General features: G+C 39.8%; 1 protein-coding gene across 1 annotated transcript in view; it reads left to right on the plus strand.

The window, feature by feature from the left end:
• The window catches only part of LOC119778450 (ephrin type-B receptor 4a-like), a 66,222-nt gene extending 53,898 nt beyond the window's left edge, over positions 1-12,324 (plus strand). The window contains exons 6-17 of the mRNA XM_038277665.1: positions 482-817; positions 908-1,032; positions 3,847-4,012; positions 4,300-4,399; positions 6,426-6,490; positions 6,650-6,763; positions 7,146-7,393; positions 7,491-7,706; positions 7,799-7,948; positions 8,182-8,375; positions 10,835-10,993; positions 11,496-12,324. Of these exons, the coding sequence (XP_038133593.1) occupies positions 482-817; positions 908-1,032; positions 3,847-4,012; positions 4,300-4,399; positions 6,426-6,490; positions 6,650-6,763; positions 7,146-7,393; positions 7,491-7,706; positions 7,799-7,948; positions 8,182-8,375; positions 10,835-10,993; positions 11,496-11,604 (1,982 nt within the window). The 3' untranslated portion in view covers positions 11,605-12,324. The remainder of the gene's footprint in view (positions 1-481; positions 818-907; positions 1,033-3,846; positions 4,013-4,299; positions 4,400-6,425; positions 6,491-6,649; positions 6,764-7,145; positions 7,394-7,490; positions 7,707-7,798; positions 7,949-8,181; positions 8,376-10,834; positions 10,994-11,495) is intronic.
• Positions 12,325-12,685: the final 361 nt, after the last annotated feature.

Below are 12,685 nucleotides of genomic sequence, written 5' to 3' on the forward strand. Positions count from 1 at the left end.
GACACACTCCATCCAAGCAGACCCTGCAAAAACCGAGGGTGAACAGTGTCAGTATGTAGATATACAAAGCTTGTAGAGACAGATCCTCAAAGATTTGCAGCTGTAATGAAAACGAAAAACGGTTGAAAAAATATTGACTCTGGAGGCTAATTATAAATGCAGGCCACACTTTTCAGATTTTTAACATTAGAACTGTTTAAAATATTTTTTTTTTCATTTATAGTTATGCACAATTTGTGTTACTCAATTATATAAAATCCGAATAACATTGAAGTCTGTGCAAAAAAAGTGTTAAAGTGAACTGAATATTTCGATTTAAAATAGAAAATATTTCAGCCTATGAGGTATACATGGGACATCTTTCTCTCTGCCTGTGAGGTATAAATATAAGTCCCCCTTTCAAAACAGTGATTAAAGTACAACTTTAAATCTGCAAATAAATCCAATTAGCTAATTTATGTGTATGTTTTTGTCCCTGCAGGACCTCCCTCTGCTCCTCGTAGTGTCATCCCCTGGATCAACGACACCACGCTCACACTGGAGTGGAACGAGCCTTTAGACAGAGGTCACAGAGAAGACCTCAGCTACTCCATTAAGTGCTCTGTATGCAGGTCACCCAGGGAAACTTGTCTCCCCTGCGGAGACAGCGTCAGCTACCGTCCGGCGCGGGAAGGCCTGCAGGTTCGCAGGGTGGAAGTGTGGGGCTTGTTGCCTCACACCACGTACACCTTCACCGTTCAGGCGCTCAACGGCGTTTCAACGCTTAGCACCAAGGAGCCGGCTGGCGAAAGCATCAACTTCACCAGCAGCCATGAAGGTAGGAGGAAAAAAAGCATTAAAGTTAATAAAAGGGTTTATATAATCAGGATCTGACACCATATCTATTATCCTGATGCTGTCTGTACAGTTCCATCTCTGGTGTCTGCGATCCGGAAGAGTGATTCCACAGAGAGCAGCCTGACTCTGCAGTGGTCGGTGCCAGATCAGCCGCACTACAACGTGCTGATGTATCAGCTGCGGTACTGTGAGAAGGTAACCCCTCCCAACCAGCGAATGATCATCCAGATTTATTTATTTATCTAATTTGTTCACACTTAGATTGTTCCTCTGCTTTTCAATTAAACCTCATGTGGTTTTTAATTTGTTAGTTCATTATAATGTTTGCCAAAAGCCTTTAAAACAATAAAAACAAAAGAATTTCATTTATTTATTCTTTTATAGTGCATATTAGAAAACAGTGCCCAAAAATGGAATTATAAAGTCAGTTAAGAGATGGTGTATCATACCCAGCCAGAGCAAACGGCTGATGTGAATGGACGCGTTTAAAGACCTTTTCTTATAATTTTTTTTTTTTTTTTCTGCAATGATTTCACTTCAGATCCAGAGCTTTTGGACGGTGACTGAAAATACGCTGCTCAACGGCAGTGTTTAGACCAGACTGGGTACCTTTTTAAAGGAGCCGTTTTAGGCTCTTAAAGGTCTGATTGGGGTGTGGTGAAAGGAAGTGATTAAAAGATTCTTAAGATACCTTGAAGATACTAGAGTTTCACAATCAATTAAAAAAATCAATGCTACTAGAATGCAGCTTAAGCAGGGAAGTGTGTTTATATTTTTAATTGAAGCAAGCACAAGATGTGACGGATCAGTCGATTATCACATTAGTAGCACTAAATTATTACCTTTTCAAAGGAACGAATAGGATAAAGGAAGAAGGAGATATATGCCTGACATTCTGCAGCTTTTTCCTTTATTTATTTATTTATTTATTTTTTACAATAAATGCACATAAGAGGAAAAAAAAAACTGAAAATAAATAGGATAAAAAGGGATTCCATTAGTTGGAGGATGTGGTTATTTTGTTTAGCTTTTAAAGATGGCTGCATTTTGAGAACTTACTTTGAGGATCTTAATCAAGAATGAAAGCAGCTTCCTGGCTTTTATACAGCAAAAGATGCCAGAGGGCCAATGGAAAGTCATAGATATGCAGGAATGTTGAATTTCTGTTCATCTTAATACATGTGTGCCACAGTGCAACAACAAAAGCTTATATGATAGCATTATTTGGTATAACCTAATGTTTAAAGTGTAGTTCATTAATAATATGCTCTCCAACAATATCTTTGGTAACTTAGGGGGTTAATCTTGATCATGGTCTCCAGCTGGTTGTGCACAGCACCAAGATGGAGTCTGAAAGCTGTCACTTTAGGCATTTTCTATATGAAAACAGAAGGGATAATTATTGCTGAAAGTTTTAGATCAAATTAGCTGAATGATAACTTGGCCTGGAGTGAAAGTATAAATGCCAAAAAGATATTTATTACGACTAAATTCTTGTTATAATGCAAAGATGTACGGTAAATTAGGCCTGATGGTTGAAAAGAAAGTGAAGAATAAGGAAAACCTGACTTAGTTAAAATCAGTGTCTCATTTAATGTTTTGATGTTATTTAAATGAAAGGAAAAGTCCGGTCAGCAAGGAATAATCAATGGATCATTATCTATACCTAAAACTAATACGTTTACTTTGATTCAATGAATTTAGCATTAATCAGTATGAAAAATAAAAACAATCATTTTCGTCGCGATCACAGTCCGGAACTGGCCATTTTTGCCCAAATATAGTAACACCTCTCTCCTGACATCTCCCGGCATGGACGTCACGGTGCAGTAAGCTTAGCGCCATTCTCCCAGCTTTACCGCCAAATCAATGAGAACTACGAGACACATCTGCAATCAACAACAATTATTTAAGATTTCCAGAGGACTTTCCCATTGAAATTCACGGGAGCTATAGTTAAACTGAAAATCCCCACGTCAATGACAGTTTGATGTTGTAATACATCGGGTAAAAGTGAAAGAAAAAAAATGTTTTATTTCACCTTTCCGATCCATGATCCTCCACGGACGGGTTTGTCGTTGGATTGCCAACTTAAAGAGAGAGGATTTGCCATCGCCAGAGAGAGAAAACACGTAATATGTAGCAAACATTTCAAAGAAGAATGTTTTCAAGATGACTTGGATAATAGCGCGTAGTGACAAACACAAGATACAGCACTTGGACTTGCTTAACAGCCGATACCGCACCGTGACTTCACAAACCGGTTTGTGGCTGTAGTGTTCTTTGACAAACATGGATGTCTCCAGTAAAGCGCATTCAAATGAAAATTACTCCTAATTAAAGCACATCATTTATTGAACAGTATGTAATAATTTCATATTTAACGTACTTTCAGAAGTTTTAATTCTGAATATGACCAGATTTTTCCTTAAACGAAGCCGAACTGAAGGGACAAATAAACCATCAGCAAAGCAGTAGTTCTCTTATTATAGATTGCTGTGATAGCAAATACAATACTAACATTACTGGGCCTAAAATAAATCCCTGAGGCTCTCCTCTGCTAATCCTTCCTCAATGGTCTCCTGCAATCCTCAAACCCTTAGAGAAACCAAACCCTCAGCTCCATCAGGTGATAATGAATACTGCCCCAAATGAAAGAAGAAGGTCCTGTTTGACCAACAGGACCAAAACCATTCATTTGCAAAGCCTTTAATACCTGGACAGGACAGCAGCTGAGATAAAGAGATGGTGTGATCAGCCGGATCATTGTTCTAAATGTAAAACCTCAACACAATTAACATCTCCAAGCTAAGCCTGTTTTAATGTGCTGTCATTGGATAAAAGGATAATCCAGATTAACTTCAAGTCCGTTTCATTGATCATATGAAAACCTCAACAGATTACTTTGTTTCTAAGCAGTCTTCTTGGCTAAAGCTGGCAGTTCTTTTAACGTTTTCCTCCATGTTTAAACTCCGTCTTCATCCAGCTGACTTCAGTTTTCTTTGGCAGGAGAAGCGCAGTGAAAACCGGTGCTCGAACAAACAGACTGACACAAACCAGGCTGTGCTGACAGACCTCCGCAGGGCCACTCAGTATGAAGTGCAGGTTCGGGCGCGCACCCAGGCCGGTTATGGCAGCTTCAGTCCTGCAGTCGTCTTCAGCACCCTGCCTGATGGTAAAATGTTCTTGCTTTCTCTTGCAAAACGTCCCAGCTTTTATGGTTTTTTTTTCTTTTCCACTAGATTTTTTTTTTCATTAGTCCTATCAGCATTCACAATCCCTGCTCAGTGTTTGTAATGCATTCATCGCCTGCAAGAAGGTGTCCTTGTATGCAGCCTGTTATTAATACAGATTCTTGTAATGTCCTTTTAGCTTTACCAGTATAAACCTGCCAGCTTTTGCACTTTTAAAACTTTAACTTTCTCAGTTAATGTCTTTTTTCCTTTTTTTTTTTACTTTCAGGATATGACTCTGCCTCCCAGTTCTTGGTTCCTGGCATTCTTATCGCAGTCGGGATGCTGCTGCTTGTCACTTTTGTCGTCTTAGCCGTCTTCTGCCTACGGTGAGAACAAGGGAAAAAGGAAAAGAAGCTGAGAAGAAGACTGATTTGCATGGGGGGGGGGGGAAGCTGCCAAAACAACAGGAAATGTGGAAGAAAAGAAGGGAAATCGAAAACTTAAAACAACCATGACCCTGATTTAACAGTTTTGCACCACTTTGTTCTTTTGTTTATACCTATTGTATCTTATCAACGCTAGATTTGCTCTGTGCTGTCCTCTCTTCTTTTTTTTTCTTTCTACGTCTGTGAAACAGTTCAGACACAAAGCAGCGTTTGTAATTTCTTTCGCTTACGCAGCTAAAAGCTATCCTCCTCATTAGAACATTTTCCTGAGGCTTCATTGTTTGAGTAAATAGTGCTGGATGCCCTAACGGGCAAGAGCAGGAGAGAAAGTGCATAGATCTGGTTAAGAGAGATGACGACAGAGGTAGAGGGCAGGGAAAGACAGGATGCAGGCGTCCCAGCCCTGTTTCCACAGGACAGGAGAACAATAGCTGTGACCTTGTGGCACATTCACACACACACGAACCGACTACTGAGGCCCAGATCTGCCACAAACCGAGGGTGGTGCTTTACTGCTATTTTAGGCTTATGAAGAGGGGGAGAGAGGGAGGGGATCAGTGGAAGGCAGTGATCCAGGAGCCACAGGCCTGTAACAGTCTTGTAGGGATGAGTCTGCGCCGAAGGAATCCTAATGGAGCCACTTGTGTCAAAGAGCAGGACCGTAGGGGTCTGCTCGGATGCCGGCCATCACAACAAGTCATGTTTTATTGTGCCTTTAACATTTCCGAGGATTGTTGAGAGCAGACAGAGGGGTTTTCGAACTGGAATACACGGATTAGAAATTATGTATTTCAGAAAGAGCGCACTTTACCTGGAAAAGTGTTTATCACTCTTTGTTGAAGTGTTCGCACATTCTGAACATTTAGTAGAACAGTATGATCTGTTTTAATATTCTATTATTGCTAGAAACAAGTATTTTACAGATTCAAAGATGTTGCACTAATTAAACCTTTACTTTTCAAAATCGCCCAACTGCACCACCTGTATTTACCTTAATTTTATTGTTTTGTTATGAGAAAATAACCCTTACTTTTAAGGTCACGAAGGGAAAAATTTTCATTGGAAAAACTTCAATAGAAAATGGAAAGTGTGAGCAGAGATCCTCTGCTCAGGTAGGAGGACCTTCCTACATTACAGCTACAAGTCGCCTCTTTTCTTCCTTATGTAAGAGAGAATGTAGCCTCTGCTTAAAGAAAACCATAAAATGTCTTCCAACAACCATGTATTGGACTGTGAAGATGAAGAAGAAGGATGAGATCATATGAATTGTTTGGCCGACCTTCCAGAACACTTTGGAGGAAGACGAAAACTGCCCTTCACGCTGAAACATCATACTATTGGGATGCATTTCATCTACAGAGATGGGAAGATATGAGGAAATGTGGCCAGAAATGAAAAATTGCTTTTTCCGGAAAAACTCATCTAGTCTAAATTATCTTGAGGAATCAGCAAAAATGTCAGTCTGCATATATGTAGAATTTGACATATTGAGACCTGCAGTGACTAGGGGGTTACTGCAGCACAGAATAAGATCAGGGCTTGAGAAGACACATGCGCACCGCACTTTTCAGATATATATTCATTAAAAAAAAGTTCTCAGCTTATGCTCTACTTTGTTTTTGTGTTTATACACAAAATACAAATAAAATACAATGAGATTTGGCTGTAAGAAAACCTGATAAAATGAGTAAAAGTTCACAGGATATGAATACTTTTTTAAGGTAATTTTTCCTAATTACCCTTTGTTCTATCTTTGATCTTTTTGCGTGACCTGAATTCTTCCTATGATGGTTTTAAAAATTTATTTTTTCAATTCATCCTTCTTTCTAATTGTCCAATATTCCAATAATTATATTATTAGGCTAGTAGTGTATTTGAAATAATTGCTAATGAATAATAATCCTTAGGAAAACTTTACCTGGGCCATAATCTTGATGCATTTATGCCTTTCTGTTTCCTGCTACAGCCGACACAGCCGAGTAAAAGATCCTGAGCTGAGCGACAAAAACAGCCAATACCTCATTGGCCAAGGTAACCCATCAAGGGCATGCACGCTAAACCTCTTGATTTATAACCTGTCACCGTCAGAGAAACCATTCCTAATGATACAGCGGGTACTTTGCTGCTCACAGTTCTCTAAACATCTCTTTGCTTTCCTTTCCCACGACTCTGTTTGTTCGTCTGTGGCAGGGGTCAAGGTTTACATCGACCCTTTCACCTATGAGGACCCTAATGAGGCGGTGCGAGAGTTTGCCAAGGAAATCGATGTTTCCTTTGTCAAGATAGAGGAGGTTATCGGCGCCGGTACGCTCCATTCACATGCTTTTCCCACTATTGCTGAATGGTTACCTGGTTACCTTTATGTGAAATTGCTTCATTTGTGTGTGTGGGGGTTTTTTGCCTGATTGTTCTCTTAAAAAAATGTTATTAATCTGTATTTAATTAGCTTTTTTATATTAATTCATAGTCTTTGTCTGGGCTCCTTTTTTATCAGACCAAATTCAATATAGTTGCACCAATAAAGCAATTAAATGATAAATATGTGGCCAACATTATTGACTCTCATTTAAACAAAAGGGCACCACTTGCTGCAAGCAAACTTTACACTGGTTAGATAAAGGGCTCATTGCCATAATGTTGAACACAGCAGCTCTAATGCGTATTTATGTGTCCTTGTGTGCTGCAGGCGAGTTTGGCGAGGTGTGCCGAGGACGCCTGAAAATCCCAGGGAAAAAAGAAAACTACGTGGCTATCAAGACCCTGAAAGGTGGCTATACCGAGAAGCAGAGAAGGGACTTCCTGTCTGAAGCCTCCATCATGGGGCAGTTCCAGCACCCCAATATCATCCACCTGGAGGGCATCATAACAGCCAGCTGTCCGGTCATGATTCTCACAGAGTTCATGGAGAACGGCGCATTAGACTCCTTCCTACGGGTCAGTTTGACAGCTCGCACTGAAGGAAGCTGTCGCACCACCTCCCAAACCGAGACGCACGCCGTCGCATCTAAACTGTCTCCCTCTTCCCCCGCAGCTGAACGACAGCCAGTTCACTCCCATTCAGCTGGTGGGGATGCTGCGCGGCATCGCCTCGGGCATGAAGTATCTGGCAGAGATGAGCTACGTCCACAGAGACTTGGCTGCACGCAACATCCTGATCAACAGCAACCTGGTGTGCAAGGTGTCCGACTTTGGCTTGTCACGCTTCCTGCAGGAGAACTCCTCCGACCCGACTTACACAAGCTCTCTGGTGAGGCTCTAATTTACTCATTACTCACAGTTGTGTTGGCAGGGAAGTCTTAGTATGTATGCGATGCTAATAGTTTGACCTTTTATATGCAGGGAGGCAAGATCCCAATCCGCTGGACAGCACCAGAGGCAATAGCCTTCAGAAAGTTTACCTCTGCCTCAGACGTCTGGAGCTACGGCATTGTTATGTGGGAGGTGATGTCTTTTGGAGAGAGACCCTACTGGGACATGAGCAACCAGGATGTGAGTTTAAGCAGAAATCCACCTTAAGCCATTTTAAATAATCAGTCTCTGCATTGGTTTGAATTATTAACACTCTAACCATAGTTTTAAAAACAGAACTCTAATCATCAGGTTGCTTATTATTTACAGCCTGTTTGCCTCCTTACTAAACACTCTGCAACTCCAAATCGATCCAAACATCCTTTAGTCGAAACACTTTGTTTGAACAGCAGCCGTTTGTCTACCATTGTCAGGTAATCAATGCCATCGAGCAAGACTACCGGCTGCCCCCGCCACCCGACTGCCCCTCCCACCTGCACCAGCTGATGCTGGACTGCTGGCAGAAGGATCGCTCGGCGCGTCCTCGCTTTGCCGACCTCGTCAGCGCTCTGGACAAACTCATCCGCAACCCCGCCTCGCTGAAAATAGTTGCTCAAGAAGCAGGAGGGTAAGAGTGAAAACATGAAGCTCCAGATAAACATTTCAGTCTAAACAAGTGTAGATCATTATGGCTTCTTCCCCTGACCGATGATCCCAGCCTTTCTTTTGTAGATTTAAAGCCGACTCATTGTTTTTCTCTGTGGCTTATCCAAATGGCCGGGACAAAACTATGCTGAATGCTTCCTTTACTATTTTGGCCTCGGTTTTGGTCAAGCAGAAACCTCTCCTCTTTGCATGAAACCAAAATTGATCTTTGTGAGACAGAGAGTGAAAGCATCCTTCATGATTCAACAGTTACACACATTACCTTTTTTCATCCAGTGCTGAAAATGGATAAAGTTGTGGAAATTTAGTGGTTAGGGTTCTGTTGAAAAAACAAAAACAATATCCAGTTTGAGTCCTGCTTATTTTGGTACCTGCTTTAGTAGGAATAGTTTGGTCTTTCAAATAAAATACCAGACTAAAAAAAAAAAAAAACCTTCAAAATAAAAGCTTTCAGAATGTAAATAAAAAGTGTGCAGTGTCCTTTAATGGCATTGCTAATGAAAAATGTGCATAAAAAGGTGGTGAAATTAAAGTTTCAAAATATAATTCTAAAAATTTTCCAGATTATTCTGAAATTAGATTCCCCATTACTAATCAAATCAAAATGGTGATGACAGGGGGATTATGTTGGCCTTTTAACATAAAGCATTCATCCCTGCTGCAACCAGACTCTAAAATGCGATGCTACAACGGCAATAACATGTATAATGTACAATTACTATTTGATACCCTTGGCAATAACCCGTTTCTCTACATTTTACACCCAGAGCAATAACTATATATATATATATATATATATATATATACCTATGTAAACGCCCTGTGTAATAATCCTGTATAAAAATCATATTTTAAAAAATATATATGCATATACTGTATATATCCCATGCACCTTTCGCATCCTTTGACCATTTGAGGTGATGTAACAAGTACATTTCTTTCTTTAAAGATCTTTAAAATAGACTTTTTCATATTTAATTGATAACATTGCATTAGGCCTGATAAAGCATCATAATAAAGCTCATGGGTTCTTCTCCAGATACGGTTGAAAATAAAAGCCTTTTATTACTGACTACTTCATAAGTACATTCCTTATGACTAATAGAACAACACCAATCATGGAAAATTCCCTTTAAATTAAAGCTAGCACATCTTTAAAGTAAAAGCCCGGCTTTTACATTAAAAAGGACTTAATCCTTGAAAGAACTAAACAAATAAGTCATGAAAAAGAGATTATTTAACATCTTGAAAATAAAGTTCACAGATGAACTTTTTTTTAGATGACTGTCTTGCTCTTTCATGGGTTTTATCATTAAAGATGCTGCTAAAGTTACATTTCTAAAAGGTGCTGGTTTCTTTATATTCAGCTTCTAGAACATTTTTTTCAACATTATGTGTTCTTATTTTTAGGACATTCTTTGTCTTTTTTTTCAAGTTTTTGGATTCTTTTTCACATTTTTCTTTTGACATTTAGCTGCCGTTTGCTCATTTTCAACCCTCAAGTAGCATGTTTATGTTTTCCAAGCCGCTTAACTCTGACCTTTGAATCATGAGGCATAAAAATGCTCCTGAATTCAAAGGATGGAACGGTGCTGCTTTCTGAAGAAAAATGGCTTGGCAAAGAATCTATTTTAAATTGAATTGTCAGGCAATTTGTTACTTGCAGACTGTCACTGTGAATCTACTGCTGTGTTTGATTGATCTAAAATCTGTGATGTCACAAAGACGGCCCAACAAGACAAATTTAGAGAAACCTGCAGCTAAAATGATTAAAACGAAAAATGCTGATCTTGTTTTAGGTCTTGATAACATAGTTCCTAAATCAAGGATTGGTCTGAAAATAAAGAATTTTAAATTGAAAATGAAATCTAAAAACTATAGCTGAAGAGATTTATAAAGAATTTTATGAAATGAACCACCTCAGATACAAAGTAGACAAAAAATAGCAATAGATACAAGCTATCACCTTTGTCTTAGTGCCAACAGACTGATCTCCTGATTCAGACTGTCGTGGTAATGCACTGATAAAGTCAGCAGTGTGTGTGTGTACTGATTGAAAAGGCTGCAATGTCTCTTTCTGGGGTCATTTGGACGGCCTGACAGTAGCAGGACAGACATTACCCTCCCACTGCCCACTCTGAGATGCCATCTCTGAGTCCTGCTGTGAACTGTCAGCCACTTGCTGTGCCCATTTCCCTTCCTTCGCATTCTGCCTGTCAGCCGGTTACATACCGCTGAAGACACCCCACCCCTGATGAATCCCATTGTTAGTAGCCGTCAGTCACTGCGCCTCAGATTATGCCTCTCCTCGTCAGCAGAACGTTGCTGCAGGACGCATGAAAGCCCGTCACTGCTGTTTTGGTGACAGTGAATGTGTGTCATTCTTATGTTTGTCGGCTTTCTCCGCCCCCTCCCCTGCAGGCCGGCCTACCCCCTGCTGGACCAGCGTGCACCTTTGGCCCTCTCACCGTGCTCTTCAGTCGGGGATTGGCTCAGGGCTATCAAGATGGAGCGCTATGAGGACAGCTTCCTGCAGGCTGGCTTCAACTCCGTAGATCAGCTGGCTCAAATCACTGCTCAGTTAGTTTCTTCTATTTCCATCTCATCTAATTTTGTCTCTTAATTTAGATGCTTAGTCTTGTTGCTTTTAATTTCAATACTTTATGATGGTTGTATTGAATAACTTTAGATAATAACGGTATAATAACACTGCAAATAACAATTATTTTGCAATTTGATAATAATATTTTGGTAGATCAAATTATTAATAATCGGATAGCCAAAGATTCTTTAAAGAAGACTTTTAACAAAATGAAACTAGGTGAAACCAAAACCTTTTTCATTTGAGGAGTTCTGGATAGAGCATAATGACAGATTTTCTTTTTTACAGTCTTGGTCTAATTACTGCTCTAAGTGGGTTGCTCTGTCAGATAAATGCATGTTTTACTGTCTCTATAGTACATTTAACGATTGATCTGTTACTGATTTAGTTGACGATTATTTCAATAATTGATTAATCTTGTTTATTGTTTCTGCCATAGATATAGCACCTTTCACAGAATTATGTTTTTGTTGTTTTCAGGGATCTGCTGCACATGGGCGTGACTCTAGCTGGACACCAGAGGAAAATCCTTTCTAGCATTCAGACAATGACCTTGCAAAACAAGAGCACAGCAACTGTGACATTCTAGCTGCTTTACCCCCCTTCATCCTGGACGTGAACACAGCACACAGGTGTGCCGCTGTGTCCTAGAGCGCTCTGGATCCTTTCCTTTGACCCACTTTGAACACAAACTCTGAGGAAAGGAGGGAGATTGTATTCACAACCAGGGAAAAGAACACAAAAAAGAAGAAAAAAAACAGAGGATAAGGATGACTGATGAGACTTGAACCAGTTACCTGGATAAACCAGTCATCTAGACTTTCTCTGTCAGATTTTCAAATGTTTGCTATCACTATTTTTACATCTAGCGAGTGTAGAGCTCAGTACATCTGCCAAACCATGATGAGCGATAAACCAGTGTTTACACAGTTTCTCAAGTTAAATTCTCAAAGCGTTCTTATGTGTCGTCAAAAAAACAATGTCACTTTGACTTTTAACCAAAGGAGACAAAATAAAAATGCTAATGTAAAACCTTTTGTTTGTTTTCAGGTTGTTATATAATTAGAGCTGTTTTGATGCTGGCTGTCTTTTGCTAATCCTTCTGGATCACCTTCCATGTCAGTTCTGCACATTCTAACAACAGGACTAGTTGGCTTCCATTATCTTTCAAAGTGACCTCATCTTTACTCAGGTGTGATGTGTAATACAGACTATGAGGAGCGCTGTTGATGCCCGTAATCAGACTCCTCATCTTCCTCAGTCTGGCTCCCCTTGGCCAGCTAAAAAAAAAAAAACACAAGCGGAAAAATGAGGCACAAAAGAGACATTTCAGCACTTTTGTCATTTCAGAGTGATTTGTAATCTTGTGTGATTTGATGTGTTTCTTCTGGGCTGTGTTTCTGTTGGATGTTTCCTGCTGGCAGCTCATTTTTGTTCTAATCAACCAGAACAAGGACCAAGTTGACTCAGAGAAGACTGTAGAAACAGTATTTCATGTTACCTGGCCTTGAAACATGTTTTCAATCGATATAAGTGATAATGTACATTTAAATACTCTTATTCTGTATTCTCCATCATCTTCCAGTGCCATTTATATGTCTATATGTGGTCTTAAATGACTGTTTTATAAAGCAGATATCTTTTCTGTGGGATTTAGTCCGTCTTGTTTT

This window comes from Cyprinodon tularosa, unplaced genomic scaffold, assembly GCF_016077235.1.
Source record: "Cyprinodon tularosa strain WSP-4 unplaced genomic scaffold, ASM1607723v1 ctg101, whole genome shotgun sequence".
NCBI lineage: Eukaryota > Metazoa > Chordata > Actinopteri > Cyprinodontiformes > Cyprinodontidae > Cyprinodon > Cyprinodon tularosa.